Below are 22,555 nucleotides of genomic sequence, written 5' to 3'. Positions count from 1 at the left end.
AGGGGCTTTTTGCGAGTGTTCTGGCATATACTGAATTCTATACTGAATACTGACTCAGACACACTGTTCATACCGAGGACTGATTTCTTTTTTTTAGTTTATAAAGTTATAAATTAAACTCACAGGAGACATGCATTATTCATGCTTGAATCTGGTTAGTACACTCCATCTCCCCTTGTACACACACACACACACACACACACACACGCTCACTCATACAATTCACTGGAAGGCTGGAAGCTTTTCCATGTTTCTGTCTGTGTGCATCATCATCAGAAAGTGTGTGTAATGTGGCTGAAGGAAAAGAGAGAGAGTGTGTGTGTGAGTGCTCTGCTTCTTGAAATAAGAGGGGTGGGGTGTATCCATGGTAACTGTATCACAGCTGACATGATCAGATGGAGAGAGACAGAAAAAAAAGAGACAGATGATCAAGAATTAAAGAGACAGACAAATATAATTGTTTTATTATTTAGTAGGGTGTGTGCGAGTGTGTGTGTGTCCTTAGGCACATAGTGATGACATTTAACACTCCCCCAACCCCCCACCCCCCCCCGGAGTTCAGTTGTTCAGTTGTCTCTGTGTGTGTGTGTGTGTGAGCAACACACACACCAGTATAGCAGCCCTTGAAGCAGAACACCGAGATAGTGATCTGAAAATCTCGCTATAGAGGTGTTTTTGACACACCGTGTATTGATCTGGCGCTTTTTGATGACATCATACTCGAACAGGCTTGTTGGTTCTTGTTGGTTGATCGATATCACAGGATTCTTCTTCTTGTTCGGAAACACGAGATAGCAGGTATCTCTCATGCTGTGGCAAGCTGTGACGTTCAACACACTCCTGCAGGCTTTCTTGCACACACACACACATACACACACATACATACACATACACACGTACACATTTTCTCACTTCCACTTTGACACACACACACATCCTCTCACTAGGTGAATCAGATAGTGTACATATACGCATACACACGCGCATATTACTCACACTTTTCTGAAATTAGCGCTGCATTGCTCTAGATTTCTTGTGATGATGACATCAGCGTGGGGTCAGAGTTCACTCCGAACAGAAGTCGTCATGTGGTGATGATGATGGACCGTGGGTTGATCTGTCATACTGTCTTATAGTCACTGACGTATTTCATCTTGGTGTTACAGGAAATATACATTATTGATGTTCTGCGGAATCCTGTCGTCCCACCTAGTTGTCTTGTCCCGCCCTGTCATCTCATCCTGCCCCACCCTCCTGCCCCATCGTCTCGTCCTGCCCCTCCCCGTCATCCTGCCCTGTCTTCCCGTCCTGCCTTCAAGTCCTGTTCCGCCCTCCCGTCCTGCCTTCAAATCCCGTCCCGCCCTCCCGCCCTGTCGTCTTGCCCTCCCGCCCTGTCGTCTTGCCCTCCCGCCCTGTCGTCTCGCCCTCCCGCCCCGTTGTCTCGTCCCGTCCTGTCCTGCCCTGTCATCTCTTCCTGCCCTGTCTTCCCGACCTGCCTTCAAGTCCCCTCCTGCCCGGTTGTCTCGCCCTCCCGCCCCGTCGTCTCGTCCCGTCCCTCCCCGTCGTCCTGCCCTGTCGTCTCGTCCCGCCCTGTCGTCCTGCACCATCCCAGCATTTCGGGGACAGCCTCTGGATCCACCACGATGTGCTTAATATAGATGAATATATGAGGAAGATTCAGTGATTCAGTATGTCCCGTCACGGGGATATGATGTCATTATCTGTACAGTATAATACAATGCAGCGATACTTGATCTCGTGGATCAGATGACAGAAAGTTGAGGCAGATGAGGGATAAAACGGATCTGAAGTGTATGGAGAAACGAACAGGACGATATAGAGAGTAGCTCAATAGACGAGGGTAGGGATGTCACGATACCAAAAATCTAGTAGTCAGTACCGATACCACCAGAAGTACACGATACTCGATACCACAGTCGAAACCAAGGTGTGTAAATAAAAAAAGAGCAATGATACTTAAACATTAATTCCTTTATTTAAACATTTGAACATTATAAAAACACATTAGTGTTATGTAGCCGTCAAATAGAAAATGAAACGATTACAAAAGGGATCATTTACAAAAGCATGAACAATTACAAAAAAGATCAACTTTCAACAAAATTTCAACTTTTTTTAAGGCACAGATTCTTCTTCTTCCTCTTCTTCTTCTTATTATTCCTATTCTTCTTCCTACTCCTTCTTCTTCTTCTTCTTCTTCACTTGTGGACAGAGAAAAACACTTGGGTTTATATGCTGCCCCCATCAGTTCCGGAAGAATCGCAGCCTCGGTCCCTTAGCTATCAACAGTACCTACGCTACCGCGGAAAAACAAGTACGTCACGTTTTAAAAACGTTGGTATCGAAGTATCAGTTCTGGTGACGTCCCTATACGAGGGTGAGTCAAATTATGACAAATAAATAGATTATTTAAAAATAATATAATAATTTCCTATAATAATATAATAATTATTATAGGAATAATAATAATAAAAATCCTATAATAATATAGGAATCTGAACAATTCTGTAGAAACTTCTGTGACCTGTTTACAGTAAACAACGCAAAATATAAAAGGTCTTCATTTGACTCACCTTCATAAATGACTCAGCGATTCGGTTAGAGCAGTGCCCTCTAGTGCACATATGGGTAATTACACGGACATCACGCAGTGTGGACAATTTCATTACCTACATTCGCAGTGACTTTCGTGTATTAGACGTAATCGCTTCTTATTCATCGTACTGTGACACACTGTGTGTGTGTGTGTGTGTAAGAGGTGTTTATTGCTTGTTTCAGGTGTGTTCTTGGAGAGCGAGAACAGAAACCTGGACTCCATGAGTCTTTGGATTGGGTATTTTGATTATATAATGCGTTCAAAACATCGATACTGTTCATACGTCGCGTGTGTGTGGGGGTGTGTGGGTGTGATTCATTGCTGGGATTCCTTATCATGGGAGTGAGCTGGGTTTTAAATTGCACTTTGGCCTAATGGGTTTTTTAACACTATACACACACACACACACACACAGGCTGCTGTAGGCTTTGTGCCGCTTGAAATTAATCAGTTATATGATTAATAAGTTCAATTAATAAATGATAAACATGTAAGAGAGTCTATTTCTCTTTTCAGATCAAATCGATAATGTGTGAATGAATTTAACACACGGCACTGATATTAATTTTAATGATTTATAAATTGCACTGTTTGTTCTCGGTCTTTCTCCCTTCTCTTCTGCTGTCCATCTCTCTTTCTGTCCTACTCTGCAACGTGGTGTTTGAGAAGGTCTGTCTGTCTCTCTCTCTCTCTCTCTCTCTCTCTCTCTCTCTCTCTCTCTCTCTCTCTCATCATCTCTCATGGTGCTTTGATGGAAAACGGTGAACTGGTGATGGGACAGAATGGACACGGTGACGTATAAGCTCGGATTACATCCTCTATCTCTTCTGGGGTCGGTGCCTTTTTTTTAAGAACCGTCCCTGCGTTGTGACACACGTGAAAACAACGCGTCGTTGCGTGTGGGCGTGTACTGACGCACGGCATAACATACGACAGTATCTGCGTTTACATGGAAAACAATAATCCACTCTTAATCCGATTAAGACCATACTCTAATTAAGAAACTAGCATGTAAACAGCAATTTTTACTTACCTTAATCTAATTAAGGTCATAATCGAAGTAAGTAATAATCGAATTAAGACAGGTGGAGTACTACTGTTTTAGTCGCATTATGGACATGTATTACAGACATGTAAACACCTTAATCACATTATGAACGTCGTGTGGGAGTTTTCACCGCATTTTGCGACAGGACACGATCACACACGGCAGTTTTACGTTTTACGGCGAACAAGAGAGTTCGGCTGTGTCCCAAATCGCATACTTTCCTACTATAGGCCTGTAGTGGGGAAAAATGCATGTATCTCGGCTACTATATAGACGGTAACTATGCGATTTGGGACACACCCACTGCTTCAAGGAGTCGTCTATTAGCATGTACAGCATGACAAATAATTAACTGCACTTAAAGCGTTCGTAAAAAAAAAAAAATTAAAAACACCCAAAAGTGTATACGGTACCATAACGAAGACCAACTGTATGTTGATACGTGAAATTCTGGAGGGACGTCAGACGGCGTGGCGCGGTGACGTAATGACACGGGCTCTTAATCTAATTATGATCTATAATATGTAAAACGGGTACATGACAGGAGTATTCTAAAAGCGACTCATGTAAACACCTTATTAACATTATTACCTTACTTAGATTAAGGTCAATAATTAGATTATTGCTGTCCATGTAAACGTAGTCAGTCACGGATGATCGTAAGTTCCTTCGTGAGCAAGCACAGAGACGTCGTCATGGGCAACCATGACCCGCGTTGAACTTTTCATTCTGCATGCGTAGGTTCTTAGAAGACCTCTTGTTAGCATTAGCGTTCGTAGCTTCATAACATTCAGTCTGTCACACTTGCGAGTAAAACATCTGGACATTTTATTTACAAGAATGTTAACAGCGTTGTTGGTTATTTTTGTCGTGCTGGGACCGCTGTGAGTAAAGCTGTTATTGTCAAATGTTTTTTCAGAGCTTTTGTGTTATTTTTGTCTGGCCTTTGAAAGTCTGTGAAACGCTAACGTTATTTTCCACTGTTTTACTGGCAGACATGTAAATTGTTTGCTCGCGTCGTCTTGGTTGTAAAAAAAACCAAAAAAAAAAAAAACCTCCGCCCCCTAGATTTCAGACCAGCGGCATTTTGATGCTCGGACTGAACACATTGTGACTGTACTGTGGTGGAAAAGCGTGAAACGGTTCCCAGTTAGGCACCAACACTGGAACCAGTGTTAACCAGTGAAGAAGGGCTTAATGAAGAGCAAAGAATAATACAAGAGAACCGAAAGAATGTTCATTTGTCATTCTTGCTCGTTCTTTATTCTTATCTCTCTCTCTTTTTGTATCTCTCTGTCTCTCTCTCTCTCTCTCTCTCTCTCTCTCTCTGTCCCCCTCTCTCTCTGTCTCTCTCTCTTTGTATCTCTCTCTCTCTCTCTGTCCCTCTCGCTCTGTCTCTTTCTCTATGTATCTCTCTCTGTCTCTCTCTCTCTTCTCTGTGCGTTTGTGTGTGTCTCTCTCTGTCGCTCTGTCTCTTTCTGTGTCTCTCTCTGTCTCTTTCTCTCTCTCTCTTTCTCTCGCTCTCTCTCTCTCTCTCTCTGTGTCGCTCTGTCTCTCTGTTGCTCTGTCTCTTTCTGTGTCTGTCTCTGTCTCTTTGTCTTTCTCTCTCGCTCTTTCTCTCTGTCTCTCTCTCTTTCTGTGTCTCTCTCTCTCTCTGTCTCTCTCTCTTTCTGTCTCTCTGTCTCTCTCTCTCTCTCTCTCTCTGTCTCTCTCTCTCTCTCTCTCTCTCTCTCTCCTCATCCTTGTTCCTCTGTAGAACAATGATAACGAGACCGCTCTGCACTGTGCGGCGCAGTACGGACACTCTGACGTGGTGCGTGTGTTGTTAGAGGAACTGACCGACCCCACCATGAGGAACAACCGCTTCGAGACTCCACTGGACCTTGCTGCGCTCTATGGTCGCCTCGAGGTCGTCAAGTTGCTGCTGTGTGCTCACCCAAACCTGCTCCACACACACACACACACTTTCTCACACACACCGCTTCACCTCGCCGCACGCAACGGACACCTGCCTGTTGTAGAGGTGCTGCTCAGTGCCGGAATGGACATCAACTTCCAGGTAAATTTGAATTAAGGAGACAAACTGTTCAAAAAACATGACTGGAGTCTTTGTTTTCAAGCAGCGTCTTTTAAACATAAGGTGATGACACAACCACTGTAACCAATCAGACTGCGGTTCCCACCCCCAACACCACTGTAACCAGTCAGACTGCGGTTCCCACCCCCAACACCACTGTAACCAGTCAGACTGCGGTTCCCACCCCCAACACCACTGTAACCAGTCAGACTGCGGTTCCCACCCCCAACACCACTGTAACCAGTCAGACTGCGGTTCCCACCCCCAACACCACTGTAACCAGTCAGACTGCGGTTCCCACCCCCAACACCACTGTAACCAGTCAGACTGCGGTTCCCACCCCCAACACCACTGTAACCAGTCAGACTGCGGTTCCCACCCCCAACACCACTGTAACCAGTCAGACTGCGGTTCCCACCCCCAACACCACTGTAACCAGTCAGACTGCGGTTCCCACCCCCAACACCACTGTAACCAGTCAGACTGCGGTTCCCACCCCAAACACCACTGTAACCAGTCAGACTGCGGTTCCCACCCCCAACACCACTGTAACCAGTCAGACTGCGGTTCCCACCCCCAACACCACTGTAACCAGTCAGACTGCGGTTCCCACCCCAAACACCACTGTAACCAGTCAGACTGCGGTTCCCACCCCAAACACCACTGTAACCAGTCAGACTGCGGTTCCCACCCCAAACACCACTGTAACCAGTCAGACTGCGGTTCCCACCCCCAACACCACTGTAACCAGTCAGACTGCGGTTCCCACCCCAAACACCACTGTAACCAGTCAGACTGCGGTTCCCACCCCCAACACCACTGTAACCAGTCAGACTGCGGTTCCCACCCCCAACATCACTGCAACCGAGCAGACTGCGGTTCCCACCCCCAACACCACTGTAACCAATCAGACTGCGGTTCCCACCCCCAACACCACTGTAACCAATCAGTCTGCGGTTCCCACCCCCAACACCACTGTAACCGATCAGACTGCGGTTCCCACCCCCAACACCACTGTAACCAGTCAGACTGCGGTTCCCACCCCCAACACCACTGTAACCGATCAGACTGCGGTTCCCACCCCCAACACCACTGTAACCAATCAGACTGCAGTTCCCACCCCCAGTACCACAGTAAAGGCCAGTTCACACCGGGACGAATCTCGTTGGTCGGCCAGTTTTTAACGCTGTGCATCAGCGTTAAACAACAACGAATCCCGGGTCGTTAAAAAAATTTGACGCTTTGGCGCCACACTTTTTGCGTGTGGGTGTGAACACTCCCTTTGACAGCAACTGATTTAGACACGGTTCGTCTTGGTGTGAACCGGCCTTAACTACAAAGTACTATCAAACTACATCTTACTTCAGAGTCAACTGTTTCCCAACAATATCGCTTAACAACATTTACAGCTCATAATGGCCTAAGATAAAACACTGTTCAGTCATTTTTGTAAGCTTCTCTAACTGATATAAAGTGTCGAGAGAAAGATGTTAAACACCTCCCTGGTGCGTCTGGAATGTTCTTTCTCATTGTCCCCCCCCTGTAGTGTCTCATTAACATGTCTTTATGCTCCACATACTCAGGCTGCTGCCGTGTTTCTGTCCTGGTTACACTCAACTCATTTGTGTGTGTCTGTGTGTGTATATAAAGACGGAGAAAGGCAGTGCCCTTCATGAAGCTGCTCTCTTTGGGAAGACAGAAGTGGTACAGAAGCTGCTCAGTGCAGGTAAAAATTATCATTATTCATTATTAGAGGCAAAAAGATGACCTCATCAAAAAGTGACAGCCAATCACGCGCAGTTATAGAGAGATGTGAACACATCACTATTTATTCCAAACACACCGTATCACCACAGTCTTCTGTACTCCTGTACTGCCTTCTCCTGTAAAAGTTTTAGACGTTTAACATACTGTACCCACTGCGTTCCCTGTAACCATGGCAACCAATCGATGTGTCGCTCCGCCCTCAAACAGCACAGTTTGTTATTGCCTTGAATAGCAACACCTTAGGGGTGCTGTAGATGGTGAGAGTGTCAAGTGGCTTACATATTTTTAGATGTTTAGATTCCAGATTTTAAAGCTTTCTACAAGTGCAGAATAAAATAAAATACAAATAAAACAGCGTGGAACAAAGAGTCTCCGCCACTAGATAGCAGCGTTATGTTTATGGCTTGTGCATACGGTGAAGTTTCCGGAACCTTCTCACAATTGGTAATCCACCAATATATGCTCATCTTCTACAACATAGAACTGTGGGGTTTTTTTTGTTTATTTTTTTAAACTGGTGATTCTGGAGCATTCCGGCTAAGCTTTCTAGAAATCAGTGCCTTTTGCTGTGAGAATTTTTGACCCTTTAAAACCTGATGCGAGTCTCACTTATCTCAGGTATCAACGCGAACATCGTGGACAACAAGAACCGCACGGCGCTGGACATTGTGAAGGAAATGCCGTCTCAGAAAAGCCGCCAGATCGCTGCTCTCATCCAGGGTGAGCGAGTGTATAAGACCGTAATCATCAGCTCCATTTAAACATCGCTGGACATTTAATTCGGCTTAATCTGAATATCTAAGCGGCTGTGTTCCAAATGTCAACACCAAGTGCTTCATTAAATGATTAGATGTTTTATTGTTTTCCTTGGTTTTTTTGTCTTCATTTTATTATGTTTTTATCGTGTGTGTGTGTGTGTGTGTGTGTGTAGCTCATACGAGCGGTCAGCCTCCTGATCTCCCGCCTCCTTCAGCACCGCCTCCCCAGGAGAACCTAAGAAGGGTTCAAGGTCAGGAGTCACTTCAGGCGTCACTTCAGGCATCTTGTATCTCTGTTAGTGTTTATACACAAACAAAATGGCACTGTTACTGTTGTATTCTGAGTGGAATTGTGTGTGTGTGTGTGTGTAGATGTGTGTGTAGATGTGTGTGAGGAGAGCCCGTATGAAGCGCTGTTTGAAGCCTCATCATGTCACTCGTTGGACAGTTTGGCCAGCGGGAAATCGTCCGACCGAGACTCAGGAAGACCAGAGAGTGAAGCGGGCAGGGTGAGACACACACACACACACTTCCACCCAGACCATGAGGCTCCTGAGACGTCTCATTAACAGTGTATATATACAAAATATAACGACTAAAATGTTGCTGTTAGTATGTACGTAAGCTCGCAGTACGATTCAACGAGCCTTTTCATTAGGATTTTTCTGTAAGTTTGCGTAGTTGAAGTTAAGCTTCAACTGGATTCAAGTGGATTCCAGGTTGGCCGTAAGACCTCTGCGATTAACACGAACGTGCTTATTAAAGAGCGAAAGTCGTGTCTGGTTCAAACACATCCCTGTGCCAAGTGAGCAGGTTGTGCGGTTCCGGGCTCATCCACTAGATGGAGCCGTAATCACACAGCTCTACCGAACATTTCACATTCAGACCGGTGCGTAAACACACAGATAGACTAACCACAGATCGCAGAATTAATACATTGGTTCCAAGCCCCCTAGAGGATGCCTGAAATGGCGGATAGTAGCGAACATTTCTACAGCATTTCTTTGTACTTTTGCATAGTACTGTACCTGTGATAAAGCTTCATTTATAAATTAGACGCAATAAGACGTTGATGATAATACAATTGAACGTTTATAGTAATCAAAGTTATGTGAATATGCGCTCTCTCTCTCTCTCTCTCTCTCTCTCTCTATATATATATATATATATATATATATATATATATATATATATATATATATATAATATAAATATATCTATATAATATTTATTGTACTGTACTCTCCTTTCTTCTTATTTGTTGTTCTACGCTGGAGAAAGGGATGACGAAAATCCCGGACGGGACCACACGAGGTTTCATCACGTTACTCAGAACGGCACACAAGTTTACTTTATGAATGTTTACCGTATATCTGGAATTTTCGATTAAGCGTGTTTGAAGTGAAACCACGGTTACGGAAACGGCAGATACGAGGATTTTTACTGTACACCGATAGACTTAGGGCGGGGTATTGCGACCAATTTGGCGATTCGATTCTAATTTATATGGATTCGATTCGATTTCATGTCGATTCATTATCAATATTTCATTTAAAATGTTAGTTTTGCAGACATTGAATCCATATTTTAATATAAATGCTGGTAACTGAAACCCTCCTACTTAGCTATATTACTGAAATACACCTTTACGTTAAAAATAGGGCCCACGCAATTACATTTAATTACTTTTAACAAACATTAAAGTAACAAACATTGTAACAAGAAATCATATATGTACGTACAATGCCCACAAGGTGAGCACAAACTGCACAACGCGCATTACTGTAAAACAAAACAAAAACATTGTAAACGTGCAACAGTGAAATTCATTAACAACTTTGTCGACACATCAGACTTTAATTTTGCCGGCGCTGGTTTTAATTGGCTACTGTGACGTTCCGCCATGATCCTCTGTCTTGTTGTGTATTAAGTGGTGCAACTCGAAAGATGGCGACATCTTCAGGATGAGAGGAGAACTACACATAAATATTCACATCCTCTCAAGTAAAGCACACGCATTAAGAATCGATTCGGCGATTTCCTGAATCGATATCGTTTCCTTAAATTGAAGATCGATTAAAATCGGAGAATCGATTTTTAATTTTTTTTTTTTTTTTTTTTACCCGGTGTTTACGCTGCTGAGTCAGGAGGTCAGATGGGTGCCAAAGGTCACATTTTTATTATTCAGTTTATTTCAACGAGGACATTTTGTTAGCCATCATAAAAATAAAAACATTTTCAACTGTGTGTGTTGGGAAAATTCTTGAAATATGGACGTTCTCCATTCTCCAGTGGACGTTAAACAGACGGTGGTGTGTCTGTCGTCTTGTTGTGTGTTTTTGAGGAAAGACAAAAGGCCTCATGAACCAGGCTACAGAGGTTCGTTTACTCGGTAGAGTAAATAAGAGCAGAGCACACTCACGACTGGAATGTACCACACATGTAGGGAATGTTATCTCCAGTATACAGTTAATTAGTAGTGTGTGTGTGTGTGTTGCAGTCATTTGTGAAGGACCGGCCTCCACCTCCGTCCCACTCTGGAGGAGCAGCGCACGAGGAAGAGCTCAGTTCCGAGGTAAACGATAAAGTTTTTTTTAACGTAGTCATTAAAAACGTGCCAGCCAATCACGCGCAGTCTTGGACAGACGTACAGCTGGAAGAACGGATAGAACGATGCGGGACGAACAGGTGTAAGACGAGGCAGGAGCAGAAATAACGGCGAATAAAAGAGCGAGTTTGCTGCTGTGTTGTTAATAATCAGACATTGTTACAAGATGTACATGGTGTGGAGCTCGTTCTTGGTCATGCTTGCGAGTGAGCTGTGACGAGCTCTAGTGAGGCTTAGCGAGTCGAGCTGGTCGAGGTAACGGCCGATGCAGGGTGCGCTGAACTAAACCAGACTCGGCGGAGTTTACGTGTTAATGTAAACACCGTGTCCGATTGTTTACTTCCCTAAAGACACGGTCTGTACAGTTCCATGTCGTTTACTTGATAGCCACACCCGTAGAAATGTGACACGCCCACTAGCAGATCGTGGTTTAGATTTTAATTGGACTGTTGGGGGAGCAGTGCGTTTAACACACTCTCTCTCTCTCTCTCTCTCTCTCTCTCTCTCTCTCTCTCTGTGTATCTGTGTGTGTCTCTGTATGTGTGTGTCTTTCTCTCTGTGTGTGTGTGTGTCTCTCTCTCTCTGTATGTGTGTGTCTCTCTCTATGTATGTGTGTGTGTCTCTCTCTCTCTCTGTATGTGTGTGTGTGTGTGTCTCTCTCTCTCTCTCTGTGTGTGTGTCTCTCTCTCTCTGTGTGTGTGTGTCTCTCTCTCTGTATGTGTGTGTGTGTCTCTCTCTCTGTATGTGTGTGTGTGTCTCTCTCTGTATGTGTGTGTGTCTCTCTGTATGTGTGTCTCTCTCTCTGTATGTGTGTCTCTCTCTGTATGTGTGTGTGTCTCTCTCTGTATGTGTGTGTCTCTCTCTCTGTATGTGTGTGTCTCTCTCTCTGTATGTGTGTGTCTCTCTCTCTCTGTATGTGTGTGTGTCTCTCTCTCTCTCTGTATGTGTGTGTCTCTCTCTCTCTGTATGTGTGTGTCTCTCTCTCTCTGTATGTGTGTCTCTCTCTCTCTGTATGTGTGTGTCTCTCTCTCTGTATGTGTGTGTGTCTCTCTCTCTGTATGTGTGTGTCTCTCTCTCTGTATGTGTGTGTCTCTCTCTCTGTATGTGTGTGTCTCTCTCTCTGTATGTGTGTGTGTCTCTCTCTCTGTATGTGTGTGTGTCTCTCTCTCTGTATGTGTGTGTGTCTCTCTCTCTCTCTCTGTATGTGTGTGTGTGTCTCTGTATGTGTGTGTGTGTCTCTATGTGTGTGTGTGTCTCTATGTGTGTGTGTGTCTCTGTATGTGTGTGTGTGTCTCTCTCTGTATGTGTGTGTCTCTCTCTGTATGTGTGTGTGTCTCTCTGTATGTGTGTGTCTCTCTCTCTGTATGTGTGTGTCTCTCTCTCTGTATGTGTGTGTCTCTCTCTGTATGTGTGTGTCTCTCTCTCTATGTGTGTGTCTCTCTCTCTGTATGTGTGTGTCTCTCTCTCTCTGTATGTGTGTCTCTCTCTCTCTCTGTATGTGTGTGTGTCTCTCTGTGTGTGTTTCTCTCTGTATGTCTCTCTCTCTCTGTATGCGTGTGTCCCTCTGTCCCTGTATGCGTGTGTCCCTCTGTCCCTGTATGCGTGTGTCCCTCTGTCCCTGTATGCGTGTGTCCCTCTGTCTCTGCATGCATGTGTCTCTCCCTCTCTGTGATGTCCTTCTCTCTCTCTCTCTCTGGCTTCCCCCTGTAGGCGGTCTACACCAGCAGTAGTTTGGATGAGAGACTGGAAGAAGATGAGGATCATACATATGAAACTCTGCACACAGCACGGACCAAACTCCCCACTGACACGCAATCGGGTAAAACGCACACGCACTGCTTGAACCGTGACACTCTGTGTTTTGGCTTCACTGATCTACTCCACACTTTATTGTTGAGCAATCCATCCATCCTTTCCTTCTTTCTTCAGTCAGAGTGTTCCGCTCGGGCAGATGATTCATACTGTGTTTGTTTTTCACTCCTGGATGATGATGTTTGTGCACGTTGTTATTTTTTCTCTCTAGACAAGGATTCTTCTGCCAAGTCTTCTAACAACCTCTTACCTCAGGTAACACCTGAAATAAACACTCATGGTGTGTGTGTGTGTGTGTGTGAGATGATGGGTATATGCGCCACATTTGCCCATGCAGTATCAACTGGCATTAGGATAAAACAGATTTTCCTTAAATTGCAGCTTTTTAATAAAAACAGAAAACACTTACAGAGCCAGAAGGTTTTCTTCTGGCTAGTGAGGTTAAGTTTGGGGTTCAGGGGTTGGAGTAAGGGTTAGAGGTTAGGTGTAGGGTTCGGGAGTAGTGTTTAGGGGTTGAGGTTAGGGGTCGGTGCTCTGGATAGAGTTTAGGGTTTAATGCTGGGATAGGGGTACGGTTTAGGAATGGGGTTGGGTTTAGAGGTAAGGGTAGGGGTTAGAGGTTGTGGTAGGGGTTAGTTATAGTTATATCATTTCTTTGTATGCTTTTGGGGGGGTGTGTGTGTGTGTGTGCTTGTATGTGTGTAATCACTCGTTGTCTTTATGTTAAAGCAGCGGAAGACCACCACACCTGGTGACGTTCGACCTCCAGGCTCAAACACACACACACTGAAGCCTCCTGGCAGCACTCTTCCATCTGGAGGTAAATGTGCGTGCCGTGTGTGCGTGCCGTGTGTGTGTGTGTGTGTGTGTGTGTGAGAGCGTGTGTACATCAGCTGAGTGGCTGACCACCGGCTGCACAACTTCATACAACTATAAACACACCCATATGCTTTTAAACACACACACACCCCACTGAGAGTGAACAATAATCACAATAATCAGAGCAATTTACACACTCTTTACAGCCATTACTGTGTGTGTGTGTGTGAGAGAGAGAGAGAGAGAGAGAGAGAGAGTGGAAGGTAGGTGTGTAGTTAGTCTCACAGGACACATTAGTACACCCCTCCACCTCCTCCTGTCACAAAACTAACAACTGTATTAACACACACACACACTTCACGACCCCTCTATCCCAAATGCTTGGCAGGCTGCACATGCCGTATCAGCTGTAATAGCAGCTGCTACACACACACACACACACACACACAGCAGGGTGTAAACCAAACCAAACCAAATGCAAATGCATGAGCAGTGTGTTAGCGTGCGACGTCGCCATTTTCCTGACCGAGACTCGAGGAAATAGGAGTGTGTGAGAGCCTCCAGGTGTGTATTATATATAACATACGTATATGATTATATTCACGTACGTACCTTTTTTGTTAAATCTAACTATAAATAAAGTTTCTCCATGTCTGCGGCTGTGTCCTTAACCGCATACGAATACACTACTTCAACAGTTGGCAGCCTATAGTCGCTATGAGAGGCTCCGGTGGTGGGTGTAGAAGTACAAGGGCTCTATGTCGTATAGTAGTATGTGGTTTGAGACACAGCCTTATGTAACGAAGCAAACGTTGCTGTAGATTTGCATTTGCTTGCTTACACCATCGGCTACGATCTATTATGCGGTTTGGGACACATCTCATGACTTTCCAAAGCTTTCTTTCTACGCTTCATTCACTTGGTTTGGGAAGTCTGTGTGTTTATTACAAGCTGTTGCATGTATGCTATTTTTTTTTTTCCTCTTTTTTCCCCAAAACTCCACTATTCACTACTTAGTGCACTAAACTATAATCTGTGTGTTTGTTTAGGTTTCTAAGTCTGGTCTAATTTTTCTGGTAAATAAATTGTGTGTGTATTAGTTTCCCATAATGTTATAATAAAATGTAATAATGTATGCGTTCTAATGTTGGCTAGTTACCGTGCATTAATACACTAATGGAAACAAATGAGTTAGATAATTATCACGTTTCTAACAAAGGTCTTACATTCAAAACATACTCTGCCGGTCAAAAAGTTTGCGGACACTCGGGTGAAATGTTTCTCATGATCTTTTAAAGCTTTCGATCTGAAGGTGTGTGATTGAATGTGTGAAATCGGTGTTGTAGACAGAAATATAATCGTATTTTATTTACAAAAAAATGTTTTTTTAAACGGACGACTCGGAGAGAAATATTTCCGAAAAGCAGCCGATAAGAGTCCAGCGTCGGTGTGAACTACTTTAATACTGTTTAAAAAGCATCTCGGGGAAATTCCTCAAGAAATCACTCGAGTAAACGCCGAGAATACATTTCTGGAAATTCTAGGCGAAAAGGGCGTCGACTTTGAAGATGCTAAAATATTCAGTTATTTTGATCTATTTTGGATTTTTTTTTTATAACAGCATAATTCCCATAGTTCCATTTGTGTTCCTCCAGAGTTTTGATGATTTTATTATTATTCTAAGAATGTGGAAAGAAAATAACGATAAAGAATGAGTGTGTTTAAACTGAGAGGTAGTGTATATATGAGAATGCAAATTTACCCCACACATGTCCAAAAGTTCTTGCGTTCTTGCGTTCTCGCTGCGGTTTACAGTGCTCAGCACTCAAGAGGGTGATAGAGTCTTTAAAAAGCTTTGAAACGTTTCCAGTAACATTACCGAGTCACGGATGTTGAGGTCAAAGGTATAGTGCTTTATAAATTAAATAAATAAAGGGTTAACCCTTACCCAAGACCCATCCGGGTATTTCCAGAATAGCAGGCTCGGACAAATCCGTCACGAACCTGGTTCCGTTCTTCCTTGACGTTCTTTTTTTTTTCTTTTCTCAAAACTAACAAAACGCGCGGTATCTCGCCAGGCGTTTTCAGTCGCTTGGAGCGCAGAGCCGATGGCGATTCGGCGTACGCTCGTGAGAATGTCTGTAGTTAAAGTGCTATACGATTAAACTAAGTTTAAAATAATGTTTATACGAATGAACCAGCTCTGCTGGTGGTCTGCTATGACACTGGAATGAGTAGGAGAAACTCACCTTGTCCCTGAGTTGACTAGAGTGCCTTTTACTGCAACACTTTGGGGCGGCTGTGGATCAGGTGGTAGAGCGGGTTGTCCACTAATCGTAGGGATGGAGTTTCGATTCCCGGCCCACGTGACTCCACATACCGAAGTGTCCTTGTGCAAGACACTGAACCCCAAGTTGCTCCCGATGGCAAGTTAGCACCTTGCGTGGCAGCTCTGCTACTATTGGTGTGTGAGTGTGTGTGTGTGAATGGGTGAATGAGAACCAGTGTAAAGCGCTATATAAGTGCAGACCATCTTTCCTTCCATTTACTGCAACACTTGCTTGCGTCGTGTTATAAATCTTGCCGTGACGCATTTCTGAAAGCTACAGCGTGTGAAACCTACCTTGTGTAGCTGGAGATGCATTGGGTATGTTTCACCTCTGCTCCATACGCAGTATATGGGTATGCAAACATGAGCATAAGTGTGAGTTGATACTAGAGAGCCTGATCCTTTCTGCTCTCCGGACCTGCCTGATCCGTTCGGATGCCCTACCTCTGGATGGAGCTCTCATCTACTCCAGTTCCAGATTGCTGGGACTACGGTTGCTTCTGAGGCCAAACAGACTTCGTTTCACACTATCCGTTGTTACCCAGATGAGGATGGGTTCAAATAAAATTGAACCCCACGGTGGTTCGCACGCTTCGTCGCACCTCCGTCGCACCTCCGTGGTTGGGGGTTCGAACCCCACCCCTGACGTGTGCGTGTGCGGAGTTTGCACGTTCTCCCGTTCTTCTGGGGTTTCCTCTTCCAGTCCAAAGATTTGCCTTGTAGGCTTGTTAGCGTTGTCCGTATTGTCCGTAGTGTGTGAATGTGTCTGGGTTTTGAGATTTGAAATGGCTCCAGATGAGGAATGTTTACGCTCTGTTTACGATGTCGCCAAATAAGCTCCACTGGCTTCGGATGAGTTTGGATCGCCATCAAACGCCGTTCTGTTGAACGTTCTGGAGAGGAGGAGCCAATCGCACACGAGGCCATCGAAGGACGGGAAGACTCTCGTTTCTTCCCCCTTGCATCATATCTCGAGCCATGCCATTGCTCGAACACCTTGAGATTAGATGACGACACCTAACTACCTGGAAACCTTTAGCCATGGAATCTGCATGTGAAGCTAGATAGCTAGCTGACGTTAGCGATGAACGAAGACGGGTGTGGTTACATTAATTATAATGCGACAGATTTTTTGCTGTTGACGAAAAAATCGGTCAGGACATGACGACGCAAATCAAGACTCTGGTGCTGAAATCCTACTCGGCACGCAAGCTACGACAGCTTCCTGTCACGTCGCTAAATTAGCTGAAGTTATCGATCTTAGACTGTTAGCGACGGCAGAAGCACGTGCCGGTGTATTTAATTAGCATATTCATGTGTATTCGTAGATCCTGGCAGATGTGTACAGATGTTCTTCGGGCGTTGAGCAAACATTACCTTTATTATTATTATTATTATTCTTCAACATGGATTATTTCAGTTATGTGAAATGAAGTGCTCAGGGCTGAGCTCAGCATTTTATATTAGAAATATCAGCTGCCAGGTAATGATGTCATAATGGCATTGGAGAAGCCAGCCAATCAGAAGCTTCGCTTAAACTCGCCCTCGGTGGAAGTGCGTACTAGTCGTGTGTTGTTTATTATTATTACATCAGGAGGGCGTGCAGAGTTTATTAAGCATCTGAATGCCAAATATAATCCTGAAGACATAAGCGTGGTGTGTGTGTGTGTGTGTGTGTGTAGTAGTGTTCATTCCTCAAGGGTTTGGGTGGACCCCTTCACTGCATGACTTCATATAACTATAAACACACCCACACACTTTTTTTTTTCTTTTCCTTGCGCACACGCACACACTCTGACTCTCTGTGGCTGCGTCCCAAATCACACACCAGCATTTTAAATACGACTAAATGATTCTCCTACATATCTGCAGTAACCTAAACGGTGGTGGCTAATAAGGAAGTATGTGATTTGGGACAGTAACTGGGTGATGTATCAAGTGTGTGTTTCAGTCCATCCATGATTGCGGTTGCTGGCCAAATCACTTACTTCCGAACTACTCCGTATGACGAGATGTTATGTTATCCTCTGTAGTTTTGCTCGTTGCTATGGTAATGAATAAACTAGTGCTGTAGTAGGGGTAATGTTAAATGTTGAAGCCCTCACATGTTAAACAGTATGCACTATACGAAATTAGTGTGCAGTGCAATTTGGGACGCAGCCCACGACTACAAGGTCTTGGAGCAACACCATGGCTCAGGATATGATGCAAGGTGGGGGGGAAATCACGAGTGTGATGGAATAAACGAGTGTCTTCCGGTCCCTTCCATGGCTTCGCGTGATTGGTCGGCATGTTTCTGATGATGTCATCTAGCTCCTCCTCTTCAGAATGTTAAACAGAAGAGCAGTAAACCGTCGTGCGCTGTAATGTTGCGTTCTTACACCGGGACACAACTCGGGTCTGTTCCTTAAGGACGGAGGTTAGAGGTCGGGTGTGACATCACTGCCTGTTACCAAACACCATGACCTTCTCACACAACCGTGCGCTCTCTCACACACAAACACACACACACACACACTTCTCTTCTCTTCCAGCCACTTCAGCATGTGTTATGGCTCTCTGCCCGGCTGCCTGGTGTGTGTCTGAGGTACAGAGCTGAGTTAGAGTTACGTGTGTGTGTGTGTGTGTGGGGTAAACGTGGAGAATGGCTCCTCGAGGACGGTGCTCCGCTTAAGGTGAGAGAAAGAAACAGAAAATGGGAGAGGAGTTAGCTGTTTGGGATTTTTTTCTACTGAGAAGTGTGTGTGTGTGTGTGTGTGTGTGTGTGTGTGTGTGTGTGTGTGGGGAGAGAGCCATGTTGACGTTGGTCTTTAGCATTTTAAAGTTGTCTAGATTGTTAGAAGAGAATGTATAAGAACTAGAATGAGAGAGAAGGACAGAAAGAGGATGAGAGAGAGAGAGAGAGAGATACGGATTATAAATATAAGATAAATACACTGTGACCGAGAGACGGCTACGAAATGAGAGAGCCAAGGGAGTGACGGGGGGGGGACAGACGGACAGACAGATTCAGTCAGAAAGAGAGACAGAGCAACAAGCAAATGAAGGAAAAAAAAAAGAACAGAAAGGGAACAATAGTATAATGATCGAAAGAGAATGAGGGAGAAACAGACAGATAAAAAGGAAGAGAGAGAGACAGGTTAACCGTAAGAGGAACAGGGAGATTAATAGAAAGACAGACACGGGTTAATGAAAAGAGAGAGAAATAAATAAATAAATAAAGGTACGGACTAAGGGAAAGAGAGACAGACATGAATAGACAGATTAATAGAAAAAGAGAGAAATTAAAGAGAGAGCAAGTGGAATAAAGAGACGGACAGATAAATAGAAAGAGTCAAAAGTCTCATCAAAGTCAAAGTAATAAAGAGACATGGTTGAATGAAGAGAGACAGACAGATTAGGAGAGAGAGAGAGATTAATAGAAAGAGAGACGGACAGATGTTGGTTCTGAGAGAAACACAGGAGTTGGTTCCACAAGAACAAGTCTCACACTAGAAGAATGTCAGCTGTGTCCAGCTGTCTGTCTCTTTCTGTCTTTCTCTCACTCTGGCTCTCACTCTCTCTCTCTCTCTCTCACTCTCTCTCTCTCTCTCTCTCTCTCTCTCACTCTCTCTCTCTCTCTTTTCTAACTGTAGACAATAGCAGATCTGTTCCACAGGGATGTGGGTGGATTCCTATTAGCTGGGGTAGATATCATACTCTAACATTCTTTCTCTCTGCCTGTCTGTCTCTCCCTTTTTCTGTCTCTCTCTCTCTGTCCTCCTCATCTCTAATAGAGAGCTCAGCCGTGCCCGAGCAGTTCACCGGTCTTCTTCACGGATCATCGCCTGTCGTCGACACTCGGGAAGGAGTGGAGCCTTCGCGGTTGCCCTCTGATCCCGCGGCCCCTAAGTGCCCGCCGTCGGTTTCCATGGCAACCATCCGGACTGACCCGGACCCCAAGGCCATCTACGCTACTGTGAACAAAGAGCCCCGTGACTCGCCGAACCGGAACCGTCCCGGAGACCTGAAGCTCTCCCGCAGCCTGTCCAAGTCTGACTCGGACCTGCTGTCGACTCCGCCCACTGAAGAGGAGGTGGGGCTGTGCGGCCGCAGCGAATCGGTGTCCAACTGCAGCGTGCCCAAGAGGAGGATGGAGAAATCGCCGTCGTTCACGTCAGAGTGGGACGAGGTAAGAAGAAGCGTTCAGGGTGAGGAGAGGAGAGTGTGACTGGGCAGTGTGTTTATGGATATCATGAAAAAATAAAAATTTTTCTCACAAGTAATTTTTAACTTTCTTACAAGTACAGTCTCAGTGGAGGAGGTGGGGCTTCTGTGCCAACAGTATCAGTGGAGGAGGTGTGGCCTGTGCCATCAGTATAAGTTGAGGAGGTGTGGCCTGTGTCATCAGTCTCAGTGAAGGAGGTGTGGCCTCTGTGCCATCAGTCTCAGTGAAGGAGGTATGGTCTCTGTGCCATCAGTCTCAGTGGAGGAGGTGTGGCCTCTGTGCCATCAGTCTCAGTGAAGGAGGTATGGTCTCTGTGCCATCAGTCTCAGTGGAGGAGGTGTGGCCTCTGTGCCATCAGTCTCAGTGAAGGAGGTATGGTCTCTGTGCCATCAGTCTCAGTGGAGGAGGTGTGGCCTCTGTGCCATCAGTCTCAGTGAAGGAGGTATGGTCTCTGTGCCATCAGTCTCAGTGGAGGAGGTGTGGCCTCTGTGCCATCAGTCTCAGTGGAGGAGGTGTGGCCTCTGTGCCATCAGTCTCAGTGGAGGAGGTATGGTCTCTGTGCCATCAGTCTCAGTGAAGGAGGTGTGGCCTCTGTGCCATCAGTCTCAGTGAAGGAGGTGTGGCCTCTGTGCCATCAGTCTCAGTGGAGGAGGTGTGGCCTCTGTGCCATCAGTCTCAGTGGAGGAGGTGTGGCCTCTGTGCCATCAGTCTCAGTGGAGGAGGTGTGGCTTCATTTTCTGTCTCTTGCTCTGTGTGTGTGTGTCTCATTATCAGTGTGTGTCTCTTCTTGGTCACGACTGCCTGGCTTGCTTTGAGGGACAGTGTACCAATACACTGTGTGTGTGTGTGTGTGAGTGAGCGAGAGAGAGCGAGACAAAGCCTGTTTATGCTAATCCAGCACTTTTGTTTAGGGTAAAAAAAAAAAAAAAAGGGAGGACACACACACACACACACTCTTTCTCACTCTCACATGGACGTGCGGAGGCTGATATTCAGAGTATAAGAACTCGAGGTGAAGGAGTGTGTTCCCTCGTCCACTCTCCTGTCCCCTCTCACCCTGCACCCTTCTAATGGCTGCTGTCAGATCTGCGTTTGTGAGTATCTTTCACTGAGACAAAATGCTATCTAGTACTGTAGTGTGCAGTTTGGGACGGAGCCACACACACACTGAACGGTTGGCATGGTAATTGGGAAAGCGTTGATGGAAACGAGCACTGTTTACTTGCATAGTGTGCACTATAGTCAGCTTAGGATTTTGACACATTATTCAGCATAATAATAATAATAATAATAATAATAATAATAATAATAATAATATGCTATTTGAGATATAGTCCATGAGTCTGCCTTGTAGGGAGTGTGTATGTGGTTTGGGATGGAGCCACACACACCAGTTGTCATGTCAGACTGTGTAGTGTTTCGTACCTGTAGTGTGCACTGCAGTGGATAAACTAGTTATTAAGATAGCATTTGTGTTTAAGCCATAACAAGAGGGTTTAATTCGGGCTCTGTCTCAAATGACTTACTGCCAAGACTGAATAGTGCAGTAATCTGCAGCGGTGTACTATTTAGTAGGGTAATGTGAGATTTAGGACATAATCACACACATTGCCTATTTGTGATGTTAAAGGGGAAAGGTTATTTTGGATGCTTCAGACTTGGCACGACTTTCTAAACAGTGTGCACTATAGGGCGTAATCTTTAGTACAATAGAATGTGGTTTGGGACACAGCCCATGATGGTGGTTTGGATAAAGACAGATGCTGTAGTTTGACTTCATTTGTAGACGTTGTTTGTATTCCTGTGTGTGTTTGAGAGAGAGTGACATAGACAGAGAGTGAGACCGGGGGGGGGGACGAGAGAGAGAATTAGGAAATGAGGGAGAGAATGAGAGAGCGAGGGAGAGAATGAGAGGGCGGAGGAGAGAATGAGATAGAGGGAGGGAGAAAATATGAGAGAGGGAGGGAGAGAATGTGAGGTAGAGGGAACAAGAGAGGGAGAGAATATGAGAGACAGAGAGGGAGAGAATGAGAGGACGGAGGAGAGAATGAGATAGAGGGAGGGAGAAAATATGAGGGAGAGTGGGAGAGAATGAGAGGGAACAAGAGAGGGAGAGAATATGCGAGACAGAGAGGGAGAGAATGAGAGAGAGGGAGAGAATGAGAGATGGGGAGAATGAGGTAGGGAGGGAGGGAGAGAATATGAGAGAGAGAGGGGGAGAGAATGAGATAGAGGGATAGAGAGAATAAGAGAGGGAGGGAGAGAATGAGAGAGAGGGAGGGAGGGGGAGAGAATATGAGAGAGAAAGAGTGAGAGAATGAGAGAGAGGGAGAGAGAGAATGAGAGGGGGAGAGAGAGAATGAGAATGCCTCTCGACATCGCTTTTGTTTCCAGAACCTGGCGCACACACTCATTCCCTGCCCACATCTGCTGGGGTGTCTCACTCTCTTTTATACACACACACTTAGCTACTCTTCAACTGTTGACCTGTGACTCTTTCCTGACCTTTGACC

The 22,555-nt window shown here is 45.1% G+C and overlaps 1 protein-coding gene across 7 annotated transcripts in view; it reads left to right on the top strand.

The window, feature by feature from the left end:
* Positions 1 to 22,555, top strand: part of LOC128618994 (ankyrin repeat and SAM domain-containing protein 1A-like) — a 60,372-nt gene that overhangs the window by 22,421 nt on the left and 15,396 nt on the right. For 6 of the 7 annotated variants that reach the window (XM_053642772.1, XM_053642776.1, XM_053642771.1 and 3 more), the window contains 10 exons: positions 5,422 to 5,724; positions 7,393 to 7,468; positions 8,128 to 8,229; positions 8,441 to 8,518; positions 8,640 to 8,776; positions 10,768 to 10,842; positions 12,586 to 12,694; positions 12,899 to 12,942; positions 13,417 to 13,507; positions 19,612 to 20,006. In XM_053642772.1, coding sequence (XP_053498747.1) covers positions 5,422 to 5,724; positions 7,393 to 7,468; positions 8,128 to 8,229; positions 8,441 to 8,518; positions 8,640 to 8,776; positions 10,768 to 10,842; positions 12,586 to 12,694; positions 12,899 to 12,942; positions 13,417 to 13,507; positions 19,612 to 20,006 — 1,410 coding nt within the window. The remainder of the gene's footprint in view (positions 1 to 5,421; positions 5,725 to 7,392; positions 7,469 to 8,127; positions 8,230 to 8,440; positions 8,519 to 8,639; positions 8,777 to 10,767; positions 10,843 to 12,585; positions 12,695 to 12,898; positions 12,943 to 13,416; positions 13,508 to 19,611; positions 20,007 to 22,555) is intronic. The other variant, XM_053642775.1, reaches the window with a different exon arrangement.

The sequence above is a fragment of the Ictalurus furcatus genome, chromosome 15, assembly GCF_023375685.1.
Source record: "Ictalurus furcatus strain D&B chromosome 15, Billie_1.0, whole genome shotgun sequence".
NCBI lineage: Eukaryota > Metazoa > Chordata > Actinopteri > Siluriformes > Ictaluridae > Ictalurus > Ictalurus furcatus.
The sequence above is the reverse complement of the archived record's forward strand: the minus strand, read 5'-3'. Positions and strand labels throughout refer to the sequence as shown.